The 27,311-nt window shown below is 53.3% G+C and overlaps 2 protein-coding genes across 2 annotated transcripts; both read left to right on the top strand.

Moving 5' to 3' along the window:
• The first annotated feature begins 1,633 nt into the window (after positions 1-1,633).
• PRELP (proline and arginine rich end leucine rich repeat protein) lies at positions 1,634-14,881 on the top strand. The gene is made up of 3 exons (XM_074352051.1): positions 1,634-1,812; positions 8,512-9,497; positions 12,299-14,881. Exons 2-3 carry the CDS (start codon positions 8,528-8,530, stop codon positions 12,472-12,474), a joined length of 1,146 nt encoding a protein of 381 aa, XP_074208152.1. The 5' UTR covers positions 1,634-1,812; positions 8,512-8,527; the 3' UTR covers positions 12,475-14,881.
• Positions 14,882-16,653: 1,772 nt separating this feature from the next.
• OPTC (opticin) lies at positions 16,654-26,345 on the top strand. The gene is made up of 8 exons (XM_010946403.3): positions 16,654-18,228; positions 19,360-19,567; positions 20,297-20,432; positions 21,942-22,100; positions 22,830-23,032; positions 24,353-24,448; positions 24,909-25,099; positions 25,990-26,345. The coding sequence occupies exons 2-7, from the start codon at positions 19,367-19,369 to the stop codon at positions 25,077-25,079; spliced, it is 966 nt and encodes a 321-aa protein (XP_010944705.1). The 5' UTR covers positions 16,654-18,228; positions 19,360-19,366; the 3' UTR covers positions 25,080-25,099; positions 25,990-26,345.
• Positions 26,346-27,311: the final 966 nt, after the last annotated feature.

The raw sequence follows: 27,311 nt of genomic DNA on the forward strand, positions 1-27,311 counted from the left end.
GCCCAAGAGCAGAGACTCTGGGGATTCAGATAAATCCCATAAAAATGGATGTGAACCACACCACCTGTTCCCCATCTAACCCCACCCACCCCTAGCCCCTACCCATCCTTCCTGCACCTCACTGTATCTCGCTCACCTTTCTCAAACTCCGCTCACCACCCACCACACCAGAGGAAACAGGCAATTCTAGGGTCTGATGTTCTCAGTCTGCAGAAGGGGACATTATCATTTGGGTGAACAACACAATGATGAGTAGCCCGACACATACAGGGTTAAGGTGACATGGAGGGCCGCTGCACTGTCTCCCAGCAAGACCTCGCCAGCCAGCGCCAGCAGGTGTGGAAGGCACAAGGTATGGGGTGGAAGGCGGATGGGAAAAGAAGGCACAGGTTTGATTTTTTTCTTCCCCATTTCTTAGGCTGACACCACTCACCATAATCCCTCTCCTAAATCCTGACGTCTTCCTAGTTTATAAAGTGCTGTCACGTTTATATCATTTAAACCTCCCAATACTGTGAGGTAGGGATTATCCCCATTTTACAGATGAGGAAACTGAGGCTCCACATGATCAAATGACTTGCTCAAGATCACATAACTTGTAAGGGGCAGAGCCCAGGGCTGCTGACCCTAATTTTAATGTTCTTTCCTCTACCCCAGACTGGGGAGGGGTGGAGGGAGCTCCCCGTCCCTGGGCTCTGCGGCTCTCCGGGGACCTGATGATAGAAAAAGTAAATATCACTGAGTTTTCTAAGCAGTCCACGAGGTAGCAGGATGTTTTGATGGGCTGCTACTTAACATTTAGCTACAAATGTACTGCAGTTTTTAAATTGAGGAGGATTGTTAGGGGTAACGGTTACTTGAATGGGTCTTCAGGGATGACACGGACAGGGGACATTTGGATTTCCCCACGCACTTTGTGTGATGACCTTACAGCCCCCAGATCTCTTCTGAGTGTGACCTGTATGCAGAAGCTGAAAGAAGACACTGACACTGTGCACATGGACAGTGACTTTAGGCCTGACATCACATCTGAATTCCGCCTTACTTTGGTGGTGTGACCCCAGGCCGGACTTCACCCTCGCTGGTCCTCACGCACCCCTCCTGCAGCCAAGCCAGGCTGTCCTCTTGCAGCGCGTGCACTGCGGGGCTCCGTTCCCCTGGCGACCTCCTAGGGCAGGTGGCTTAGGGAAGGGCTGCCACTGCTCTGAGAAAACCTCCCACAACGACTCACATTTGGGAATTTAACACCAGGGGAGCAGGAGGCATCAGAAGCAAGGCAGTCATTAGGAGGAGGACCGAAGCAGCCTGGGGCTGGACCCAGCCATCCAGCTCTCCGCTGCACAGAGGTTGCTTTTCATTCCTTCTCCTCTGTTAACTTGGCTTGTTTTCCAAACATGGGTCAAACAACCTCCCTCCCAAAAGCAGCAGCAGAAGGAAATGTTATTAAAAACGGGTCTGTTAGTGGGCATGGTGTGTGGATGAAGTCTTTGGGAGTTTTGGCTGCTAAATAAAGACTTTATTGTTGTCATTCCTCCTTTCCCGAGCTCCCTCCCTCCCCTCTCTCCTCCCTCCCTCCCTCCTCCCCTCCCTCCTTACGATCTGCCCCGCCCTCCCCCTAACCTAACCTCCCCACCCCAATAGGATCCGGTGGAGGGAAGCCGGGCAAACTCAAGCACGCACACACCACTGGGAGATCAGATCTTCTAGCTGGCTCTCTGCTGCCACAGCTCCACCGAAGGGTGGGGGGAAGCGGAGGGAGGCTTGTCGGAGACTAAACCCCCCCGGAACCTAGAGGAGAGGCAGGTGGTGCAGGTAAGCCCAGGCGGGGGATGAGGAGGAAGACTCCTGCCTCCAGCCAGTTTCCTCCTGCTCCGCCCATCCTAGGTTACTGATCTCACCTCGAACTTCTTCCTTCCTTCCTTCCTCCTTTCCTTCGTTCCACCAAAATTTTCTCCTTTCAAAGGAGCTCAAATTAGTCTCCCTCATTTCTTTGACACCCTCTTCCTCCCCCTTCTCTTCCTCCTTCCACACCTATGTAGCTGCTTGCTGCAAAAGTTAAACTTTCTTGGTACAGACGACTTGGCGCGCAGTTGTGCTGGACACAGTTATTTCTACAGATCAGGTTCCCCTAGAAACCCAATCCTAGAACCCATTCCTCTGCACCTTTCATGTTGTGTCACACATTGTCACAGGCACACACACGTGCCACACAGAGGCTGCACTGTCACATCACCTGCACACACACAAATTACACACACGGGATGAAGGCATCCTGTCCATTCACCTCCATCCTGACTGCGTCTGACACGCAGAGCTAGACCACGTAGTGAATAAACACTAGCAGACACACACACGCGCTGCATCTTGTCTCTCTCCCTCTCACACGCTCCTCAACTGTGAAAAAGAAAGTGCGTCTTCCCACTGAGATGGCTGAGCCAAAAGAAAGTCATGTGTCCAGAGTCAAGGCCGAGCAGGAGGGGATGAACGGGAGCAGGCTCTGGGAGCATTTCTTGGTTCTTTAGAACCTCCTTGGGTGGGAGAGGGAAAAGTAGCTTTCCAACCTGCACAGTGTCTTCCCAGTAGCTCTGGATTTTTGTGTCTCACTGGTCCAGACCACTTGACATTTGGGGAAAAAAAAAAAGAAGAAGAAGAAAGAAACCCTGTTTCAAGCTTTGGAGGTACTAATTCCTAGCTCTGGGGCAATTTATTTATTTTTTTTCAGCAGGCAGCTAGGAAAGATTCCTCTTTAAAATCACTTTGAAATTATCCCAAGCTGGCAAGGGGTCCCTGTGGGAGAGGGAAAAAAGAGACAGTAGTTCCTTAAGCGGTCAGGAGGGGGAAACTGAAGTCAGTAACTCAGGGGGAAGGGTTTCCAAACAGGGTGGACCCCCTCCACCTCCCCAGCTCATTCCTCTTCAACCACAGAGAGCGTGCTGTCCCCAGGCAGACAGGGCATGGGCCGGATCAGGGTCCCCAAATACAGATGATCTTCAGAATCACCTGGGGGGGGGTAGTAGGGGGCTTACGCACCTACTGGACCCTTTGCCCAGACCCACTGGCTGGAGACCCAGGACTCTGTTGCTGTTTTAGGACTTGAGGGTCAGCTAGGGCTTGAGAACTTGAACCAGGGGCCTGAGAGAGACCTGTGCGGGGTTGAGATGGCAGTGCTAGCTGGGCAGAAGGCTGTGCGGTTTCTGGACAAGGGCTGTCTGATGGAGGAGCTCCTGAATGTCCCAGATGGGCCACCCTCTTCTGCAGAGTGTAAGCAAGCACCCGAGGGGTCAGGAAAGATCTGTGAGTGCTCCCCCTCCTTTGTCCTTACAAGCACTGGCAGCCATATCACCGGAGAAACATTCCAGAAAGCAAGTACCCCCAAGATAGCTCAGAAGAGCTTTTGTTTCCTCTCACCTGTGGATCTGCCTGCCCTGAGCCCCCAGGAGCACCGCGCTGGGCTCCTCCCCTTCCCTTCTAGATTCTTCTGCCTCCTGCCCAATGGCTGTCTGTCCTGCTGGGCTCACACGGAGGATGAGCTGAGCAGCAAGGTCCACACTCCCCCTCCCCGGGGTGCAGCCCCCTTTACTGGGCCTGTGAGGGAAGCATTTGCGAGTTGGAAGGGGCAAAAAGGCAGGTGCAAAAGTTTGGGAGGAGAGTCGGGGAGTGTACAGCCCAAGTGGTAGGGTGCATGCTTGCTTAGCACATATAAGGTCCTGGGTTCAATCCCCAGTACCTCCTCTAAAAATAAGTAAAAATAAATGAAACTAATAACCACTCCCTTGCCAAAAAAAATTTTAGGAGGAGAAGTCATGGATCACAAGGGGACTCCAGGGCCCGCTGAGGAAGGGGACTCCCCGGCCAGCATCCCTCACCTACTGCACAGAGCTCGGAGTAGGGTCAGTGAGCTGGAGGGGCAGAGCTCCCCAAATGGCTGAGAGCTGCTATGCTGTCTTTAATTAGTTGCTTCTAATTAGTCTTGTCTCTCAGTCCCTAAAGGGAAAGAAGCCGCTCCGTGTGAAGGAGCTGGGGGAAGTCCATGAGATGTACCCACCTGCAAGGACCCCTGCCTTCCGGTGGACCTCTGGCCATTCTGAAGGGAAAGAGACACTACTTCCTTTGAGATAATGCCAACCACAGCTTAACATTCACTGAGCAGCACTCACTTTTCCCACATTCACTCATTTAACCTTCAAAACAACTTGATAGGAAGGTGTTAGTGTGCCCATTTTACAGATGAGGAAGCTGGAGCTTAGTAGAGGGGAGAGATTTCTCAGGAGCACCCAGCTAAACAGCTGCAGGGTTGAGACCCAGATCTACAAGCGCCCAAGGCATCAGATTTGTGAAGGCTTTCTTCAGGGGGTGGAGATGCTAGGGGACGGAGGCAGAGAGAAGGACATGGTGAGGTGACAGTCTGTAAGAGGACTGAGGGCCATCTCACCCTTGTTTCTTCCCCGGGCCCCTGGAATGGAAAACTTGCTCCTCTGGACTAGTGGCCTGAAGCCAAAAAAGCTTCATTCTGTTTACACGTTGCCTTGTGCTAGACACTGGGGAGACAGATGGTCTCTCCGTGATAGTTTTACATGTATTTTTAGCACTTTTGGATCTGCAGCACATTTTAAAGTCACTTAGCACACTTGCTTCGGAAAAAGGCTGGATAAAGAAGACAGGGATGGAGAAGATTTTGTTCCCCGTTTTACAGATAAGGAAACTGAGGCTGAGAAGAGGGTCGCGTCACTTGGCGGTGGGGGCCCGGGCTGAGACCCCCACCCCCTGTCGAGATGCACAGGATGCTCTCCCACCACGGCCCCAGTCAGGCTCGCGCCTGCACTGCTCTCATCCCCCAGGAGAGGGGACGTGCTGGGTTCACGCGCCTCCATGCCAGCCCTTTCCTTGCCGCAGGGCCACACAAGCCCTGCTTGGCGGCCTTGGAAGATTCTCGGGCTCTGAGTGGGCCTGCTTCACTCCTCTGCTAACAACTGGGCAGAGACCACCTGATCCTCCTGGCTTCCGGCTCCCTTCCAGGCCTTAGGAAGACACAGAAGGAGCAGGATGGCTCTCAGAAGCCTAAGCTTAGGGCAGAAAGCAGGGAGCAAAGAAGGGAAGGGCATGGCTCAAATGGTGGAATGTACGCTTAGCATGCACAGGGCCCTGGGTTCAATCCCCAGTACTGCCTCCAGAAATAAAGAGATAAATCTAATTACCGCCCCCCAAATAAAATAGATAAATTTTTAAAAAAGGGAGCAAAGAAAGAGGGTCATCCCCATGTGCGAGGGCATGGCCCTGTAGCAGGGGCAGGGGCAGCCCTGTCCTCCATGGGAGGGGTCACTGGCTGGGTTAAGCCACAGAGACTCAGGGGTGATCAGCTAGATGGGAAATCTGACAAGAAAGAACACCAGAAAGTAGTGTAGAGTCAGGGAGACACACCCAACTTCATTCCCAGCCCGGCCCCAACCCCAGGCTCTCTCCATACAAAGCCAGTTACTCTTAAACTTGCCCTAATGACTTGGCAAACCCATACGGACCTCTGCGCAGCCCTGCCCTGAGGCTAACCATTGCAAGGGTCCTATGCATCTGAACCTCATGAGCGAAACAGGGACAGGGCTATCTCATTTTAAAAGTCAGAACCTCTCTAGAGAATGTGTTCTTTTATAAACAAAAAAATGAATAAACAAAACCCCTGCCATGTGAAGAGATTTTATGCTCAACAGCATGCCTTCACGCACGTGATCTCCTTTGATTCTCACACAGTTGGGGAGCTGGAGTTAGAGTAGGGTCAGAGCCAGGATTCAAGCCCAGATCTCCAATACTTGGATCTGAAATTTGAATTTAAAACTCTCTTATGGGGGGAGGGTATAGCTCAGTGATAAAGTGCATGCTTAGCATGCACAAGGTCCTGGGTTCAATCCCCAGTACCGCCAATAAAATAACTAACTAAATAAATAAACTTAATTAACTCTCCCCTCAAAAAAACAAACAAAAAACCCCAACCTCTCTTAGAAAACATTCTAAGTGAGAAAGTGAATTTGAGGTTGGGCAAAACAATTGCTCTTCCCCCAGGAATGAGCAACTTTTGAGAGCCCACACTGGTGAGCAGGGCTGTGGGAGGTCGGTGGTGGCAGGTGGTCATCATGTGTTCATTGACTGAGCGGTAGGCATAGCCCAGCAGAAAGCTGGGAGGTGGGGAGGTGTGCTTGCAAAGGGATAAGAAATTTTAAAATCACACATGCTTATGACCCACCCTAAGGGAGCTTATGACTGGACAGAAGGTTCTGGAAGACAGAGAGCTTAGGGCTTTGTGGGAAGGACTGTGATTCCCCTGGAGTCCAGTCTGTCACAGATTCTGGTTTGGTGACTTAGGCTGCGGGGGGACTGGTCAAGCTCTAGCAGGAAGGGGCAAGGCCCGATGAGAAAAGCCTTAGAAACGAACGCTATTTCCTCAAGAAAGAAGCGTGCTGCATACACACACGCACACAAACACACGCGCACACATGCGCGCGCACACGCACACACAGAGTGGTTCCATCACAGGGCTCAGAGAAGGGCAGGTGAACAAACCCAGTTTCTCCAAGGAGCAGGACCACGGAGCTGCTCCCCGGGAACCGCCCCTCGCCCTGAGAGGAGCTTGGCCAGCCCCCAGGGGTCTGGAGTGCAGACGGTCAGAGGACTAGAGGGAAGATGAGAGAAGCTCCCGAAAGGTCTGGTGCGGGAGATGGGGGACAAGGAAGGCCTGCATTCACTGTGGACGGAGGGCGAGGGAGGCAGGCCTGCCAGGAGGAGCTGTGACTGACCTGTGACCCCGTCACCCCTGCCAAGGGGGCCAGGGGCTGCCCGGGCTCAGAGCCACCCAGAAAGGCCCCCTGCAAGGACCAGCTGCCTGAGTCACTGTGCCTCCCAGAGCGGTCTTCTGCAGGGAGCTCTGCTAACCTCAGGGCCCAGTACCTGGCGGATGCTTTTGTTGACAAAAGCAATGAAGGGACAGAGGGAACCACAGCCAGCGCTGCTCGCAAGAGATCTCTTGCTTATTGTCAGGCTTCTGGGTGGTCAGAAAATAAAGAAATGCCCAGGCGAGAAAACTCAAGGTCACCGAGATCGGATGGCTTCTAAAGATGCTTCCTTTTAGTCACTAACGCTTTACCCACTCCTTCAAAGTCTACGTGCAATACGACTGTGCTATTTTCAAGAAGGTTTTGGGACTTGTAAGATACTAAGTCATGGCTCACGACTTACAAGTGGCATGGAGTCAGGTAACAAGACTCAAGTTTAGTTTTACAATGAATGTCTTCTCTTCTCAGTTCTTTTGGTGTATCCCCAAGACCGTTACGTCCTCAGCTGGAGATAAAGTCAGGAATCTAGCTGCAAGGTCCTTCGTGATGGGAGTCCCAGGGAAGATGGCAGTCCTGGACCCCCCTTGGAGAGGCCTGCCTGGGAAGGGACCACCTCAGAGGGAGGTGGAGAAGCAACAGGCTGCAGGACAATTTCCTCCTTCCTCCCTCCTCGTCTGTCTTCCTTCCTTCTTTTCTTCCTTCCTTCCCACACTCAGTATTCTCTATGGGGACTCACACACACACACGCAGAGGACAGGAGACCGCGTGTTTGCTTATGTGAATGGTTCAGGCAGAGGAGTGCTGTGTGTGTGAGAGCATGCAGGCCGGGTGTCCAGGGCGTGTGCAAGGAAGATGTGGGGAGACACCCTCTGCCCCTCCGAGGCTGAGCAGGGCTGACTGCAGCACCTTCCTTCCTTCCCACGCTCTCCACGAGCCCACGGAGCCCTGGGGTTTTGTCCCAGGTCTGCTGTTAAACAGCTTCCTGGCCTTGGCAGGTCCCTTCTTCCCTCCAGTACTCAATTTTTTATAAATAGTCGAGTCTGGATTTGATTGGTGAATTTCAAAACATTTTTAGCAAAGCAACTTTTTTTTTTTTTCAACTGAATGCTTTGGCTAAACTTCAATATATAAAACAGATTCAAAAACACAGGTTGCTTAGGCTGGCATGGGAGTGGATTGGGGGTGCCCATGAACATCCCCTCGGTCTCCCTCCCTCAGGGGGACTCCACAGAAATGAGGGCACAGTTTGCAAACCACTGAGTTACGGGATCTCTAAGGACACTTCCAGATGTAACATCTCACATACAGCTCACATGTCCTAACATCCCCCCATCAGGGCAGGGGTGAGTTTCACATGCTGCAAATAGGGAAATGGGGGGCTAGGGATCTGAGGGTCTTTTCCAGGAAACCCCAGGACTCCTGATTCACAGCCCAGTGGGCTTTCTGCCAGGATGGCTCACACTCTCCAGAGCAGGCTTAGCACCTTCAGGGGCTAGGCCCCTGGGCAAGGGATCCAGACCCTCAAGCCCTCATTACTTTCTCACCTGCTTGATGCAGGCAGACAAGGAGATGCTTCCGGAGGTCCCTCCCACAGCTCCCCTGGAGCCCATCCTGGCCAACTCTAGCTGTAAAGACATGTCCTCTCATTACTGAGGCCTGGCAGGCTGATAACTTCCTGTGTTCCTCCCCGCAGGTGCATCATCTGGATCATGAGGTCATCCTTCTACTGGCTCCTCCCACTTGTCCTCATCTTGGCCTCAGAGGCCCAAGGCCAGGCAACAAGACGACCAAGACCCAGACCAAGGCCCCGGCCCAGACCCCGACTCAGGCCCACACCCAGCTTTCCTCAGCCCCATGAGCCATCAGAGCCTACAGACCTGCCTCCTCCCCTCCCACCGGGCCCTCCGTCTGTCTTTCCTGACTGTCCCCGGGAATGCTACTGCCCCTCTGATTTCCCATCTGCCCTCTACTGTGACAGCCGCAACCTTCGAAAGGTCCCGGTCATCCCATCCCGCATCCATTACCTCTACCTGCAGAACAACTTCATAACTGAGCTCCCACTGGAGTCCTTCAGGAATGCCTCCGGCCTGAGGTGGATCAACCTGGACAACAACCGAATTCGCAAGATAGACCAGAAGGTGCTGGAGAAACTGCCCAGCCTGGTGTTCCTCTACATGGAGAAGAACCAGCTTGAAGAGGTGCCCTCCGCCCTGCCCCGGAACCTGGAGCAGCTGAGGCTGAGCCAGAACCAGATCTCCAGAATCCCGCCCGGCGTCTTCAGCAAGCTGGAGAACCTGCTGCTCCTGGACCTCCAGCACAACAAGCTGAGTGACGGCGTCTTCAAGCCCGACACCTTCCAGGGCCTTAAGAACCTCATGCAGCTCAATCTGGCCAACAACATCTTGAGAAAGATGCCACCCAAGGTCCCCACGGCCATTCACCAGCTCTACCTGGACAGCAACAGGATCGAGACCATCCCCAGTGGGTACTTCAAGGGCTTCCCCAACCTGGCCTTCATTCGCCTGAACTACAACAAGCTCTCAGACAGGGGACTCCCCAAGAACTCCTTCAACCTCTCCAACCTGCTCGTGCTCCACCTGTCACACAACAAGATCAGCAACGTGCCTGCCATCAACAACAGGCTGGAGCATCTGTACCTCAACAACAATAGCATAGAGAGTGAGTGGGGGCGGGGCTGGGGTCAGCGGGGCGGGGCGGGGCTGGGGTGGGCGTGTTCCCAGGGAGGGAGGTTGGAGAGTCTTCCCGCCTCTACAAGTTCGGTTCGTTCGGTTCGCAGGGACCTGGTGGGAGTTGCAAAAAGCACCCAACTTGGCCCTGGTCTTCACGTCTTGGTCTTACCACTTACTATCTGTGTGACCGTGAAAGGATACTCCACCTCCCTGGGAAGTTTCCTCCCCTATAAAATGAGCATGGCAGTAACACCCTCCATCACAAAGTCGACGTGAGATTTAACAGTTAAATTTGGAGAAAGTGCACAGAATACCATACTTGGAGGGTAAATAGCTTTTCTTCCTCCACCCCTTCTCATCAGCCCCAGCTTCTTTGCCCTCCAGATCTATAGGTAGGGTAGACATGGAATACAGTCCTGGACATTCTCCTAAAAGCAGAATGGTGACATTTAAATGCCCACTCTGGAAAAAAACAAATAAACAAAAAACAAGGTTAGTATAGCTAATTTTTATAAGCATATTTTTCATTTTACTTAAATACATTTTAAGATGGCAAACTAAATTATTTAATATCATTTAAAGACATTTTTATATCTCCTTAATCTGTAGTAATTCTCTCTATAACAATAAATAATAAGTGAAATTTAAAACCAAAAAAAAAAAAAAAAAAAAAAAGCCCACTCTGGGGACAGGCCCAGGACATTTCTGTCCCCTGCAGAAGCTGGCAGCTGTAAGAGGAAGTTTCTTCCCAAGCCTGAGCCTAGGTTTTAAAGAGTCTGTAAAAAGCATACACAGAGCTGTATACTCAGGGCATACCACTGGTTAAAAACATGGCAGCCAGAAGAACATGTCCGAATGGGGATGCTTTCCAAGTCTACCTGGAAAGCTGCAAGACTTCAGTCATATAGGACAGTACGTTTAAGGCAGGATTGCCTAAGCTTTACAGGGTCCTGGGCTTGGGGTAAAAATTTTAGGCCAGAGAAGAGGCTGGAAGTCACAATTTTGCTTCAATCGAAAATGTGAACTCTGAATAGAGCATCAAACATTTATAAGTTTATAACTTATAACAAAGTTTATAAACAAGAGAGAGAATGTTGTCTGACCCCTGGACAAAATCAGGCTACATCCACACAAGGAATGCAGCAGCTGTAGGGATGAAGGAGACCCTGGGAAAGAGGGGCGCTCTGAAAATCATGCTGGAATCCCCAGTTTCCAGCCAAAGGACGAGAGGGAGCTTTTTGAATTTCTATAGTCTTGAAGAACATGGATAGAAGAGTCTTGTTCACTCATCTGCAATAATTACACAAAGTGGGGGAAGGCTTTTTAAAATCTTGCAAGAAACAAATTCAGGAAGAGGGAAAAGTGTCTGATTGTCCCCTGCAGGTCGTAAACTGATGGAGCAGATTACCTCTAGGAGGCTGTAGAAGCCAAAATTACAGATGGAAAAGATAACTTGATTAATAAATGCCTACAGATCTCGCCCAGATTGTAGAATAGGATGCAGGGGGTGCGATCCAGCCTCCTGAGGTGGAAGACAGAAAGCTCACACACACTCTCACCGTTTCACAGACCTGGGAGCTGAGCACCAGGGGGGGAAATGATGGTCCAAAGTCCCAAAGGCCATAGGAAGAAAATCCGGCAGTGTCAGGGCTCTTCCTGCTTCTCCCATGTTAAAAAGAGAAGAAAGGGGAGTGAGGGAAGACGAGGAAGAGGAAGAAGATGAAGGAAAATGGCACACCGACAACAGTCCACAGATGACAGGAGAAGCAAGGCTTAGGGAGAACGAAGAGCATCACTTAGAAGATGACGTACCTCGTATCCTCTAGTAAGACGAGAAGGTGCAAACGGAAACTCATTTTCCATTTGAAAGCCCACCAAAATTTGTCCATAACTCACCTTTCCAGCTTACTTTCCCCAGAATCAGTAATCACTGGAGATTCTGTAGGTTCATCACGTTCTAGGGCCCCATGCCCTTCCCAGTCCCCCTTTTCTCTTCCTGTCATCAATCTTTCATTCAGTTAATGTAACCATCTTCTGTCCATGCTCATGCCTCACATCCTGTTCACAGGAAACCTCCAGAGTCATTCTCCCATCCACCTGCTGGCTTCAGATCTTGCTTCATTCACCCATTGTTCCTCCACGCTGTAGCTAGATTCATCTTTATACTGTATAAAGCTGATCAGAGGACCCTTCCAGATTTAATATCCAGGATGCTACACCCTACCGTCATTTATCCTACTACCTATCTCATAACAGCAGTCCTGCCCAATGCCATTCCTCAGGCTGGAAACCAAAGCCCCCATCCCTGGTGACATTTTGGAAAGCCTACCGTAATTGCTGGCCACGACTCACCTTCCCAGCTTACTCTCCCTAGTACGTCACATTGTATTATTTACTATTCCCAGACTCTGTCATGAGCTTTTTGGCCTCCACAGCCTCATTCATGTAGGTTACACCATCAGAACACTATCCCCAGGTGCTAATCCTGTCTTTGAAGGTTCAGCTCCAAGTTGACTTCCTCCATGACTCCTCAGAGTGAATTTCCAACAACAATTGTTGGTCCTTTCCAACTTAATTCATTTTACAAATGAGTAATTAGAGGCAGGAGGCTGGGGTCGACTCATTCGTGGTCATATGTTCCCAAAGTCAGCCAGTTCCAGAAAGGAGAACTCCAGAGCCGTCATCCTCAGTCGTCCACCCTCTTCTCCTTCCTCGTCTTTGCCTCCAGCCCTGTCTGTCCTGACCCCCTGCCCATCGCTCCTGCTGACTTCTTTCCTTCTTTCTCCATAGAAATCAACGGGACCCAGATTTGCCCCAACGATGTAGTCGCCTTCCACGACTTCTCCTCGGATCTGGAGAACGTGCCACACCTCCGCTACCTGCGGCTGGATGGGAACTACCTGAAGCCGCCCATCCCGCTGGACCTCATGATGTGCTTCCGCCTGCTGCAGTCCGTGGTCATCTAGGCCTCACTCCACCCCCGGAGCGCCTCCGACCGCACTGGAGTGCGGTGGTCCAGGCGCCTGTGCCATCATCTTTTCTCTGTCTCCTCTTCTTGCTCCCAGCTTCGCCTTTCTTATCCCATCTTCCTGAGGCAGGGACAAGCCACATACTCTGCTGCAGCCGCAGCTTCTAGAGCAAGACTCCTAAAGGCTTGATTTGGTCCACCCAGCTCAAAGCCACCCCCTGCACACCCAGATTTCTGGCCCCACAAGCACAGATGTGTGTCTAAAGATTTCATATTCTCTTCTCTTTCCTCCTCCCCTCACCACTCCTGGGTAAGTCTGAGCCATGGACTGACACCTGGATCTTGGTCCTGGCCAAAGCAAACAGAAGACAGTCAGGGGCAGCCTGGAGGTGAGGTTTGGAAAGTCCTGCTGGAAACCCCTCATCGTGGGCAACTCTGGCCCCAAAGGGCCGAGCGACCCGGGTCCCCTTGGCCAAGGATTCCACCTCCCAAAACTGCCGCTCCACCGCCCCGTTCGCTGGCTCCAGACGTCTCACCGGCTCTCTGCCAGCCTGTGTTCTCCAGAAGAAAGTGCAAGGGAGCAGCCGAGGGAGGGTGGAGGGTCAGGGGTTTGCACAAGGGCCTGCATCCGGCCTTCTCTTCACAGGAACGAAATGGGGCCCTTCTCAGCACCCAGCCTCCTGGCTGGGCCTCTCTATTCCAAGAGTAAGAGCAGGGAGGAACAGTCAAGAAGAAGGATGACTCAAAAAACTAGGAATCAGCCAGTGGGAGAGGGGTGGGAGTCAGGGCCCCAGGGTGGACCCTGGTGAGTGCAGATGAATCTTTCAGCATCCTTGGCCACTCTGGACAGGAGCCCTGATGCCCTGGGGAACATAATGTCCACAGTGGAGGGTACAGAGCCACCAACCTCGCCCCACCATCTGTTGTCTATCAGTGGGGATGGCCCAATCCTTTCCACTCCCGGGGAAGCAGCTCCCACGCAAGGGGCGGAGCACCTGGAAATCTCCCAGAAGCCTCTGCCTCTCGTGCAGATCGGCTTCTCCTTCTAAGACAGACACAGCAGTGACACCTGGTGGCCGGTACAGGTCACAGCTGGCTCCTGTCTTGCTCCACATCTCTCACTGGTGTCAAGGAATTGGCCTCGGGTTCCAACTTGAGACCCATGGGCCATGGACATGGTCTCTATCTCCTCTGGGGTCTAAAGGGGACAAAGATACGGGGGCGTCGGGGGGGGGGCCCTGATTACCATCATGAATGAGTGCAGGTGGGGAACCTGCAGGAACCCAGGTGAGGATACAGTTTGTTCCCATCTGCTGTCTGACCTTGCGGGTCCCTTCTGCTCTCAGCTTCCAGATCTGTCAACGATGGAGGTGGATGAGGCCCCTCCAAGGACACTCCAGCTCTCCTGCTCCTGTATGCAGCTCCGCCCTTTAGACCATGTTCTGATGCAGGCCAAGTACAAAGGATTATCCCCTTCCCTTGCAATAATTTATTCCCTGTATGGGCGGTCCTTCCCTCTAAGCTCCCACGCTCCCCACTGGCCCAGGTGAGCACTGTGACAGGCCCCCAGGTGGAACCTGGATCCCGCAGGGCTGACTCACCTCCGCTGTCCCCTTCACTTCCTCTCGGAGATGCTGCCCCTCTACAGAGCCTTGAGTGTATGATGGTGGGGGGGGTGGGGAATGTTCTAGCAATGAGTAGGATACAGGGCCCACTCTCAAGTTGGGTTGAGAAAAAGTTCAGAGATTCTTGGATTAAGCTGGGTCCCCAGCTTCAAGAAATTCCTATTATACTCTTTTTCACCTCGCTCTTTTGCTAATTTACAGAAATGGGGGCCCATTTCATCACAGCCTCCTTCCCCCATGCTCCCACACAACTGCTTCATTCCTTCTAGCTGCAGCTGGTTTCTCCAAGGCTCCTGATTAAAGTCAATATAGTATTGTGGCTGGAAGCAACCTGGTGCTATGGCCTGGATAAGCCCCCCTTCCCACATGCTCCATGGGCTCCCTGGGGCGGAGGAGTCATTCCCCTGCTCCTGCAAACCTGAACAGTTTTCTTTCAGCAACGCAATCATCCTCATCCCATTGCCCCGCCAGAATATGTCTGTTTCCTCCATTGCTCTCTGCAGCTGTAAACCAGAGGAAATTACATTGGCTTTACAGCATCGCCACCCTCACCATACACAAAATGTGCTGGTTTCCCTTGGATTTAAGGAGGCCCCCTCCTCCGTACACAAATTCATTCCTTCAGTGCTGTTGGCATTTGCATATACAGGTGTGCAAGTAAGTGCATATGTGTACTCTGTACATGTATCTATTCATTCTTACAGACCACGTTAACTTTGTGGAACAACTTTACATTCCAACACGCTTCACAGCAGAGGAAATAAAGTAATATGAAAAATGCCCAACTTGAACTTGACAATGTGAACAAGTCGAGAATAGTACCTTAAAGCCATCTGGCCGCCCTTCTCCCCCAGCATTCCACCATTTACTTGCTCTGAGAAGATGGGTGGAGAAAGGACCTTATTCTTAGGAAACTTTAGAAAATGACTCCAGACTTTTCTTGGTGAATTTCCCCAAAACTCACAACCGTCATGAAACATCTTCCCTAAAATCTGACAAGAAATCTGACAGCTACATTTGAAGCCAAAGCCTCAGGTTCTTTCAACCCACAGAGACCAAATTGTTGAGGGTCTCCCAGATTCTCAGGACTGAGCCAGATACAGAAACACACAAAAACAGACAGCGTTCCTGACCAGAAAAAGCTTACAGACTAATTGAGGACGTGTAGGGTGAGACACACAAAACCGTGGCAGATGTTAAGGGTGGAGAACAAAGGACAAGCCACCCCATCTGGAGTGGTCTACAGGTCACGCAGATGTCCACAGAAGGGCAAGAGCAGGTGCCCCGGACTCTCTCTCCAGATAGGAGGTTGGTTCCAGAACCGACCCAGTAATCCTCCCGGCTTACTGCATCTTCTTTCGGATGAAAACTGCCAGATGCTGTTCCATCCCTCCCACTCTGCCTCCTAAATTCCCACTTCAGTGCAATTCAGCAAGTTTTCAGCAGGTATCAACTATGTGCAAGGTTCCCAGCTAAGAATTCAAGGAGAGGTAATATAGACCCCGTGCCCTTGAGGAATTCATAGCTTGCTAAAGGGAAAAATCCATGAATTAGTCATTGCATGTCTTCAGTGTTTGCAACAATGCCGAGTACAAGGAGCGTGGAGGACAGGACCGCTGCCCCTGCCTGGGAGAAACAGAACAGCCCCTATCATTTGAGCTGCGTCTTAAGGTTTGAATCAGATTTTGCCAGGTGGGAAACGAGGAAAAAGCACATAAACGGGAAGGCAATCAGCATAAGAAAAGGTTTGGAAGACACGGAGTGTACCATGTATGGGTGTGTGTGGGTGTATCTGTGTGTCTGTCTGAGGAAGGGCGAGGAACACGTCCCAGTCAGGGTCGCGTGGCTACAAGCCCTCAGCAGGGAATATGCCCCTAAGCCCAATTTCCCTGAAACTTCCAGCCTCGCCTCTCACCCTGCCCTCGAAAGGGGCAGCAACAGGGTCAGCTGGCCAGACTTCTGTCCCCACGGCCTGCCACCTCCATTCCATCATCATGCCTCGTGCTTCTCCTAATGAGATTCGGATTAGACCGGCTCCCCGCACCTCCCGCCCCCCTTTCCGGGCTCCGTGGGAGCGGAGCTGCCTGGAACAAACAGCACGATGCTCAGACGGTTCCCACGCAAGTCACACATACACATCCCATGAACCCTCCCCGAAATCCATGGGAACCAGAGCGGGTGACGGGCGTGCTTGTGAAAGGGAGAGTAGAAGCTGGGAGAGGGTCCAGGATGCGCAGCCTTCGTCAGAGGCGGCTGGGTTCCGGGGGTGGGGGTGGGGGGAGGTAGAGGTGGGGGTGGGGGAGTCGGCGCATGCGCGCCTGAAGCCGGCTGCGCGAGTGACGCAGGGCTTGCCAGCGTGTTGGGGAGTCCGGACTGCAGGGGGCACCTCGTTAGAGCCCGGGTAGCAGGGGTGCTGGCGGGGGTGCACCACTGAGAAGGCGGGAGGGAGAGTGGGAGCAGACTGCAGGGGAATGAATGAACAGCCGCTTTTGCATTCTTCGCGGGGAGGTGGGGGGTGCGGGCTGGGGGTTTGTGGGGGAAGGCATCTGGCTGCGAAGCCCGGGCTGTGGAGAGAAAGTAGAGGAAGACAGCCCGCTTCATGGTCGATCTGCTCACTGGGCGCCCTCCTGGCTCTGGGGCTCTCTCCTTCCACCCAGCAGAGCCCTTGTTTTTGTCTCTCCCCAGGTGGGAGGGCGCTGTCAATGGCACAGGAACAAGTGTTGCTCTGGTGACCCGGTGCTTGGGCTGGGGAAGGCCCTCCAGACCCGCTGGTGCCCGGGAACACTGTGGGCCAAGCCCCTGCCCCTTGGGCCAGACTGTTAGCTCTGCACCTTCACCTGGTGTGTCAGGGCAGAGCTGAGCTCTGCCAAGGCCGTCTGTTCTGAGGGCGCCAGAACACCTGGTCTCAAGACTCACGGGATGAGGCAAAGACGGGGAGGGTCGTATGAATGCAGGTGACTTCTCTGGCCGAGAGTCAGGAAATCTGGGAACTGGGCCCGTCCCTGTGTGACCTTGGACAAGTAACCTCACCTTACTGGGCTTTGGTTTCCCCACCTGTACAATAAAAGTTTTGGATTAAATGATCTTAAGGGGGACCTTGCAGCTGGAATTCAGTATCTGGTCAGTGGGAGAAAGGAGGGTGAAGGAGCATCATTTGAGGACCTGGGCAAACGTGTGCAGACTGGCAGGATCTTGGGGACGACATCTCAGCCCCCTACCCCTGCCTTCAGCAAGGGCTTGGCCTGCAGCAGCCTAAGGCACCAAAGAAAGCAGAGTCTCTCCTGATGAACACGTCTCTGGTACAGGACCACGGAGGTGGGGGGATTCCCCTCAGCCCCCCAAGGACCCCACACAATGCCTGCTGGTGTGTATGATCAGGAAGCTTTTTCCTAGGGCCCGGCCTAGCAGATCTGGAGAGCTTCCTGTCTATTCCTTCCGATTGTCATCAGAGAGCTTGAAGTTGGCTTTCAAATCCTACCCCATCCCCCATTCACCTTCTCTTTGAATCTCCCTCCCTCCGGTGACTTTTGTTCAGTTCTGGTTCCGTACTGGGGCTCCAGGTGGTGGGTGGCAGTTCGGATCAGAGAACCGCAGCTTAGCCTTTTAATCTTCGGATTCCATCTGTGAAGCCAAAGCCTCATCGTTCTCTGGCAGGAGAAAAAAGCTGGAAAGGCAAGCCCCACCTATCCACATACCCTCATGCTGCTTCTCGGAGGGTACAGAATCTGAGGGGTGGGGCTCCCCTTAGGGGATGGGAGCTGCCTGCCCCTCAAAGAGAGTGGGCCAGACAGAGAGAGAGGGCATGGACAGAGAAAGAGAGGAAAAGATGAGGATGGGAGGTGGGGAGAGGTCTGGGAGTGGGGTGGGTGGAGGGAGGGAGAAAAAAATTCTCTGGAACCAAGAAAAGGAGTGGGATGGGGGGGACCTGCTGAGAAAAGAGGAGGGGAATCAGCTGGACATCAGGAAAAAGAGAAGTCTGATTGGCCACACACCTGCCTTGGCCAACTCCCCCGTCCTCCCCAGGCAGCTGTCTACCCAGGCCCCTCTGTGTGTCTTGACTTGTCCATCGGAGTCCCCACCTCTCTGGAAGCCTTGAGGCTGGACTTGGAACTTGAAGAGTCGACGAGGTAAGGTTCAAGATCTTGAGGCTTCAGGCCCATTGGCACAGCAATGAGGGGAGGGGGCCTGGACTGGGCAGGAGAAACCAAAGAGAGGTTGGTGGGGAGGCAGTAAACTGTCTTAGGACTATTTGTTTAAGATTTTATTTTAAGATTATATAATTTGGTTTGAAATAAGTTATGGGAGGTAAATTGAAGAAACACCTCTTGCTACTGATGGGGGCTTAACCCCTTGCCCAGTTAAAATTAAGAAAGGGAGAGAATGTACTGGAAACTCTGGGGAGGGGGCTGCATTCTCAGAAATACACTGGGTTCCTCACACCCACACCACACACATTCCCTGACCCACTTGTGCATACGTGGATGAACTTAGGTGAACATTTGAACTCACCTGTACACACTTTCTGGCTGTGTACACGCTCCCACAACCACTCACAAAGGGCTCTTTTGTTCTTGTACTCATTCATTTCTTAAAACCTGCATTTATAAATCTATTTATAAACTAACATTATCTTTTACACTGGAATAGGTTTTTAAGCCTATGTCGCTTAAATGAACGGAGTAATGCCAGGACCACTGGTCTGTTTCTGCAGCCCCAGAGACAAGTCCAGTGCCTGCGGCTAGTAAGAAACCCACCCGTGTTTGTTGAACAAAAGCACGAATGAATAAATAACCTTTTTAAAAACCACAGGACTCCTTGATGGTGAATTTTCTCTAAATCTAGTTAGTGGCTAATGGCTGTACTCTGAGTGGTTGTGTAAGAGAGAGCATCTCTGTAAATGCCCAAGTGTGTGCCTAGTTCGCAGCGAGGGATGTAGACAAGGGGACATGCATGAGTGTGTCTGTGCTGAGATGGAGAAACCAGCCTTTGCCAGGTGCCTGCACGCATACGTATCAGTGTGTGGATGAGCGTGTAAAGAGACTTACGTGGACTGAGGGGGGCTGGCAGGAGATACCGGCCCGGTAGCCCCAGCCTTGAGGTTGCGTGCACACGCAATGAAGGCACTGAGTGTGTGACAAATGGCTTAAGAGTCTGCAGGTGTGGGAGTGGGAAGGGGGGGTGAGTTTGTGAGCTCCTCCCTCAGGAATGGACACCAAAGTGATTTTTTTCCCCATTCTCATCCCACGCCCCACCCCCAGGCCCGCCATGAAGCCCCCGGCCTTCCTGAGCCTGCTGGTCCTGATGCTGCAGGGAGCAGCGTCTCTCCCAGAGGAGGAGAGGGGCAGCAGAGAAGGCCAGCTGGGTGGGGAGGGGGACTCCGACACAGCTCTGCGTCTAGGGGACGGCGTCCTCGCTAACCTGAGCCACTATGATGAGCCCGCGGACTCCGAGGACCAGCTCCTCAAGGTGAGCGGTGTGCAGCAGCCCGGCTGCCCTCCCTGCAAGAAACGCGGAGCCAGAGGCCTGGCGCCTGTCCACCTCCATGATGCAGGTGCCTCAGGCCTCCGTCTTTTCCTCGGAGGTGGGAATTCTTGTCTCTCCAGAGTACCCACTTAGATATTACTCAGACAGAGGGCACAAAACTTCCATTTTTGTGTTTGTTTTTAGCAAATTTGGTGGGACTTCCCTTAGAAGTCAAACATCCCCCCCCCACCTTCAAGTAAGACCACCAGGCCCCGCTCACTGGGACGCCAGCCGTCTCCCGTCTCCTTAGAAAAAGAAGTCCAGCAGCCCCTCTTTTCTTAGACCGTCTTCAGTCTGAAGCTCTTCCTCAGCCCTTGCTGGCCTTCTCGGGGCTGCTCTGAAGCCCGAGCTCGCCGGCTGTCTGTGTGAGCCTGGTCAGCGCCAGGGAGAGGGAGAGAGTCCTGGGAAGTCTGCAGATGTGGGTTCGGGCTCCTCCCCCAGCTTGGCCACCAGCTGGCTCCTTGGTCTCAGTCCCTCTCTGGGCTTCCATTTCCCCAACTGTGATGTGAGACCCGATGCTGAGAAGGTCCTGGCCCTGCTCACTCCTTCTGCCGCCCCTCCCTCCTTCTCCACAGTGACTCTCGGTCTATGAAACTGGTTGCTGAAGTTCCCAGAGTCCAGAGTGAAGTCCCTCTCAGGCAAAAGCTGGCTTATCGTGTGCTGTGTTTCCAGGTCAAAGGGACCAGCCTGGCTTCTTCAACTGGGATGAGTTCTGCTCAGAGCACGAGGGCTCCAGGGACAGCCCCTTCAAGCCCCACAGTGGCCAGGCCCACTGTGCTGGGCCTGCCGGCACCCCCGACCAGCCACGGTGCGTTCACGGGCACAGGCCCCCATATCCACGGGTCGTGGGCCACATAGCCGTGACCCAGCACCAGGGCACCAAGGAGGAGTGGAGTCAGGGCTAGGGAGTGGGGGGTCAGGGCTAGCCCTTGCCCACGGGGAGAGAAGGGGAAAAAACCAAAGGGAGAGGCTGGCTGTCCCTGCCACTTCTGTCTGAGCGCACGTACTGGCCAGGAGGCAAAGGAGTGCAAGAATTCTGCTGTGCCGAGCAAAGCCACCTACCTTAATTAACAGCACCGCTGGGGGAGCAGGTTGAGTGGTAATTAGATTAGAGACAATTAAAAGCCTGTAGAGAAGAATAAATAACTTCACGGCTGCCATTTGGCACAGGGGCCAATGAAGCAGTCACACTGCTTGTCAGCTGGAATTCCCTCCTTAGCAGTTTCCCCCTCCCTGAGGCCCTCCCAGAAGCCCTCCTGGAGCCCAGGATGCTGGGGTATCTGGAGGAAGGGGTTAGCACCCTGCTGGGGATCAGAACTGAGGCGGAGCGGGATGCAGTTAGCTCCTGACTTCCTTGCTCTCAGGTCCCAGTCTCTTGAGATGTTCACTTTGGGTGGGCAGAGCTTACTGGGGTATCAGGAGAGAAGACACTTCGGTCAGGATCCTGGGTTCTCCCAGGCTTAAAGAGACCAGAAAGGGCCTCAGCTGGACCTGACATTCAAGGCCTGGGGATGAGAAGGTGCTGGGGCCTCTCTGCTCCAGGCACACTGTCTGGTCACGACTGGTGGAGAAGAGCTGTCTCTTCATCTTGGGTCTGTGTCAACGCCGACTGAGCTCCCCCGTGAGTTGGGCTAACGGTGTCTCCAGTCATCTCTGTCCCTTGTAATCACAAGAGATGGAAACCTCCTGCCTATTCAGCAAAACCTTCCCAGCTTTGTAAAGCCAACCTGAGTCCAGTGGCCTGGCTGCAGGCTCGTGGCCACTGGTCATGAGCCGGGGGGTGTGTTTCCCACTAGAAAACCAAGGTGCTGATACCATCAGAAGGAAGAATGAACGCTGGGCAGACAGCGTCCACTCTCCCTTGGCTCTACGATGCTTTTTGGAGCCACACAGAACGTGTGTAACTCCTCGCCCACAAGGCAGAGAGCAGAGCCAGCAGCCGTGGGCCATTCCACTGAATTCTAGCTTTATTTCATTTTGAGTGCACCATTTGAGATCAGAGAGGAGCCCTGTGGGAAAGAGTCTGATAGATGGCCTAGAAACACCCACATAGGCCGGAGAAACCTATACAGGACCAGGGTCTGATGAAGGCGCTAGTGAGCATGGATTGTAAGGGGTCCAGGGCTAAGTGCCAGGCTGGGAGTGGCCAACAGCATTGCCTGCTGCATCGTGGCAGACAGTCCAGGCAGCAACCCAAGAGGACACGGAAGGCCATGGCTCAGACACTCCCTGGGGCAGGGTCGTTGGTCCCAGAGGCTGAAGGGGGTCTGACATTGGAGGGGGGCTCTCCCTTTGCTCTGCCCACCACCTGTTGCAGGCTTGCCCACCTGCCTGGTCTGCGTGTGCCTTGGCTCCTCCGTGTACTGCGACGATATTGACCTGGAGAGCATCCCGCCCCTTCCCCAGACGACGGCCTACCTGTACGCCCGCTTCAACCGCATCAGCCGGATCCGGGCCGGGGATTTCAGAGGGCTGAGTATGTCATGTCCTGGCAGAAGAAAAGAGTGGGCGGGCAGAGGGAGCCCCCGGGGTTCTTCCCCTTGCCACCCAGCCCCAGGGAACAGTCAGCAGACGGGTGCCCCACCTGGGCTGGCCTTTCCCTGCTAGCTTTCAGTCTCTCCAGAGATCAAATGGAAGTAGCTCCAAGTCTCTCTACTTCCTTTCCTTGAAGGCTTTTGATGGCAGAAGTGACCTGTTCTTATCTGTTCTCCCAGTGGCTCTGGGAAGCTGGGGAGGAGGAGGTACAATCAAGCCGACGTTTTCAGGAAATCCCAGCAACTGTAGTTCCGTCCCCTCCCGGCCTCTGGACAAGACCACGCTAAATCTGGAGACCGGGTCTCTAGGCCACATTCTGCCACTGATTACTGACAGCCTTCCTGGTCCTCTGTGTCCTTTCGTGTAAACTGACAGGTGGAGGTGGGATGGATCCAGGGAACCCTGGGCCTGTGGGGTTTTACCCTCAGAAAGCTTCTTCCAAGCCAAGCCGAGGTGGGCAACCACCGCACAGGACAGAACACCAGGGCGAGTGTTGCGGAGTCTGAGGGCTTTCCTAGGTTTACAAAGTTACTCCTTCTGGTTTTGACCTGGACAGGCAGGTGGCTGGCTAGCATCCCCTTTTTTGAGAGGGAGGGAGCCGGGCACAGGCAGCTCCGGCAGGGGAAGATGGTGTGCCCTGCATCTCTCTGCTCTACCCTGCACCTCTTAGCCAAACTGAAGAGGATTGACCTCTCCAGCAATCTCATCTCCTCCATCGAGGACGATGCCCTCCGCCTGCTGCCTGCTCTGAAGGGTCTGATCCTCCCTGAGAACCAGCTGGCAGCACTGCCTGCGCTGCCCGCAGCCATCGAGGTCCTGGACGTCCGCCGGAACCGGCTCCAGAGCTCAGGGATACAGCCTGAAGCCTTCAGGGTGAGCCAGGGCCGTGGGCCTGCCACCTGCCCCTGCCACCCCTGCCCACAACCACACACACACACGCACACCTTGCCCTCATGGGGTATCTCAGCTCCAACGCTGTGCTGGGATACAAAAATCAAACCCCATTTTTCCCCCATCTATTCCCATTTGTTTTATTGAAGATTCTTTTTGTTGCAGGAAACTGATTCTCATTCAAGGAAAGGGTGTTTCACAATCATGTCATCCCAGGGGGAGGGTATAGGTCAGCGGTACAGAGCGTGCTTAGCACGCACAAGGTCCTGGGTTCAGTCCTCAGTACCACCACTAACAAAATTTTAAAAAATTAACTAAATAATACACGAAGAAACTTAATTACCCTCCCCCTCAAAATACAATATGCCATCCCAGAAACCTCTGTGAAAAGGGAACTAGACCTCCTGGGCCTGTTACTGGGCCCCAGGCTTGGGTGGTGTCAGAAACCAATGTCAGCCACTCTCCGTCTCCCTCTTTGGGGCACATGGTCTCTTGACTTCTTTCTGTGCACCTGCTGCATTCACATCTCTGTGCACCAACGTCCTGCACACACTGAGCATCTGCTCCCCTGAAACTCTGACTTACAGGTGACTTGACTTGCAGTCATCCTGGCCTCAGCTTTAACTCGTATCCTTTTATTTCCAAAGCCCGCTGCTAGCTGACTGATCATTGTCCTTCCATGATCAAGATTCTCAAGAGAGACCAGCTGCTTGGTCACTGGCTGGCCGGTTTTCATGGGGAGGGTTAACATCTGGCACACACGTGGCTCCCCGGGGCGGCCCACTCCTCAGGGCTAAGAAGAGCCCTGGGAGCAGTTCTGGTGAGGAAGTGAAGAGGGGTGTGGACAAGATGGACACCCAGCTCCGTCAGGCACGCACGCGGTTTGCCCCAGGTGTGCCAGGGACTCTCATTCGGCTGGCCGGAATACTTCCTGGCTGCGCTTCCCATAGCTGCTCCAGATTGAGCATCTGGAGACATTTCATTGGGGAAAACTCCTTCTCATAGCAAAGATCCCTGCCCCTTGTCTGCTCCCCGTTCTTTCTCCCTCCCCAAACGCTGGCGCCTCCCTAGCAGTGACTTTTCCTTGTGCACCCAGTGGGAGGCAGTGCCTGTGAGCTGGCCTCCCCTGTCCCCCGCTGTACCCCCTGCTGCCACCTCCTTGCCCCCCTCCCACGGTGCCCAGCTTGGAACCTGGCACATGACTGAGACCCTGAGCGAACGAACAGGGTCACATCCCTGCCAGGGCCCCACAGCACCCACAACCTCCCACCCCCTTTGCCTGCCCCCCCCCCCCCCCGCCAGGCGCTGGAGAAACTGCAGTTCCTCTACCTGGCTGACAACCTGCTGGACTCCATCCCCAGGCCCCTGCCCCTGAGCCTGCGCTCCCTACACCTGCAGGTGAGTGGGCTCCCCAGGAGCAAGGGCGGGGAGCAGAGCACAGGGGGTGGAGGTCAGACTGTAGGCAGCAATGATCTCCTTCACGGGGAGCCAACCAAAGATGTGCGTCAGTGGGTCTTGTTCGGATCAGTGTCTGCAGCCTCAGTTTAATTTCTTCTAATTCCTCCTCTTAAAACACTTCGCCCTCCCTGTCCTTTTCCCATCTCACCCCATGGCTTCTTCCTTCTCCCCCTTCCCTCACCCTCCGTCTCTCCTCTCCCCTTCATCCCTCTTAATCTCTCCTCTCCCTCCATCCATCCTCCGTGGGTCTCCTCCCCTCCCCTCTTGTAGTGTGGACGCTGGCTTTCTGTGCCTCGGTTTCTCCAGTTGTAAAGAGGAGGCAGAGCTGGTAGGAGAAGCTGACTGAGCTGGGCTGAGGGCAGACCCTCCAGGCCCGCAGCTGTCAGCGTGTCCTTTCCAGAATAACTTGATAGAGACCATGCAGAGGGACACCTTCTGTGACCCCGAGGAGCACAAGCACACCCGGAGGCGGCTGGAAGACATCCGTCTGGACGGCAATCCCATCAACCTGAGCCTCTTCGCCAGCGCCTACTTCTGCCTGCCCCGGCTCCCCGTTGGCCGCTTCACCTAGAGCGCCTTCCCCCTTCCCGGGTAAGAGCCCTCGAGGACCGTGGCCAAGGGCGTGGGCCTCCTGCGCCCAAGGGCCCGGACCCTGTCTCTGAACAGTGGTCTTTCATCCAGGCGTCAATCAGCCTCGTGATCCAAATACAAAAATTCCCGCTCCCCCCTACCCCATACAGCGAATGACCTTCAGGAGCCACATTTGCTTTTCTCCATCCTTTTTCCTTAACACCTTACAGCTTCTGGCACAGAGAATAGCAAAAAGGTCTGCATAAAGGTCTTTCCCGTATTTGCCATCCCTCCTACCCACACAGAATGCTAGGAAAACCATGTAAGGGGGGAGGGGGACAGAAAGACAAGGAGGAAGGGGGAGAAGCAGTGGTGTGCTGGAGCCCACTCTCACTACCAGGCTGGAAAGAACTGGTTATTACATTTTCCTGAACTTTGCAGGCCAGTTGTTAAACACAGCTATTCTTAAAAATTAAAGTATATACACTCACCATTGAATACATGATGTTGAAAACAAACGTCGTCCATCCTCATCACTTCCCAATTATTTTATCATGTTTTACTGTTAGTCGTGTGCTTGAACGTATTTACATCCACGGCGTCTGTCTGGGGGACACACTGTACTGCGCATCTCTCCCCAGCTCCGCTTCCAGTGACATCACACTGGCAGTTTGAAATTGGCCGTGGTGGGAGTATTTATGCCATGGAAATCAGTAAATGTTACACATTAAGATTTTTTTTGAGAGAGAGAGAGAGAGAGAGAGAGAGCTGGTTGTTAAGGGTCTGCCAGCACACCACTGAGAAGAAAGACTAGCTATTTAAACTAGCCCGCCCCCCTACCTCCAGGCCACCCCACTGGGGGAAGGGTGGGGTTTCTACTGAGCTTTTAAAACCTTTCTCGCTTTTCCTAGCCCAGGGCTTCCTGTTAGATTTGGAGTGAGCCATTCATAAGGATGAAGAGCTGACGGGCGTCTCCACCTGGATGCTTTCCTTGTGACACTTCCCTATTCCTGGCTCAGGGACCAGCCTCTGAGCTGGGATTCCTCAGCCCGCCGGTTCCTGGCCACGCTCTCTTCCATGCTTAACCACCAGGGGGCAGCCCTGTGCAAAGATAAATAAATAAATACAGCAATTACGCACCTGCAACCTTGGATTCCAGGTGGCGCCTGCTGTGCTAGGAAGATGGGAAGACAACTGTGACCCAGCCACCTTGCTCCTTGAATTATAATGGGAGGGTAGATGTCACCCTTCTCCTGCTTCTTGTAAGGACATTTTGGGCAAGGGGGTGTCATACGTGGGTGCGTGACATCGGGTGTTGACTGAGGCATTAAAGGGGTCAGGCAAGCGATTCATAGATTTATTCAGCAGGGATTTTACTGACCACCTCCCTGCCACGTGCAGATGGCATGCAAAAGACATAGTCCTTTTCCTCACAGAGCTTAGTCTAGAGCAGAAGACACGTGTTAGACAAATAACCACACCATTCAACTCATGATAAATGCTCTACAAGGAAATTACAGAATTCTGTGAGAGTTTACCAGAGGGGACACAGTCTAAGGGTCCAGGAGACCTTGAAGAATCAATGTCTAAGCTGAAACCTGAAGGCGTAGGAGTTTGCCAAGGCAACCACTGGAGGTCCCAGGTGGTCCCCAAGTCTGGATGGACAGGTGTGACCCACATGGAAGGGAACCCATTTATCTGCCTCCCCTGCCTGTCTGGCACCTCTCCAAGCGCTGTGGAGCCTCATGACAATCCTGTCAGCAGACCAGTCAGGGATTATCATTCACATCCTTCCAATAAAGAATTTGAGAACTAAAGAAGATAAAGCACTTGCCCCAGCTCATGTGGCTGGCTGAGGCTTGGACCAAGACCCAACACACAGGCTGGGAGTGCAAGTGGGAGGTCCCCAAAGTGATGAGAGGGGCCGGGTGTTGTTGCTGCTCCCCTCCCCTTCCTCTCCCCAGGGATCCAAGGACTCCAGGACCCACGAGGCTCCCTCTCTCTCTCACTCCGCCATCCCACCCTCTTCCAGATCCTGCTTTATTTGATTATGACAAGGCCTTGTCATGCAACGGCTGAAAGTCCCAAGATCCCCATGTGCAAGAAACCCTGACTCGAAATAATCCAATGAAAAAAGCAGAAGAAATTTTCCAGAACCGGGGCCCCTGGATGCTAGAAGCCACATCATACCCACACGCCCCGAAGTTCCTCTGTACTAAAGACAGGAAGTCGT

Source organism: Camelus bactrianus, chromosome 23, assembly GCF_048773025.1.
Source record: "Camelus bactrianus isolate YW-2024 breed Bactrian camel chromosome 23, ASM4877302v1, whole genome shotgun sequence".
In the NCBI taxonomy this organism is placed as follows: domain Eukaryota; kingdom Metazoa; phylum Chordata; class Mammalia; order Artiodactyla; family Camelidae; genus Camelus; species Camelus bactrianus.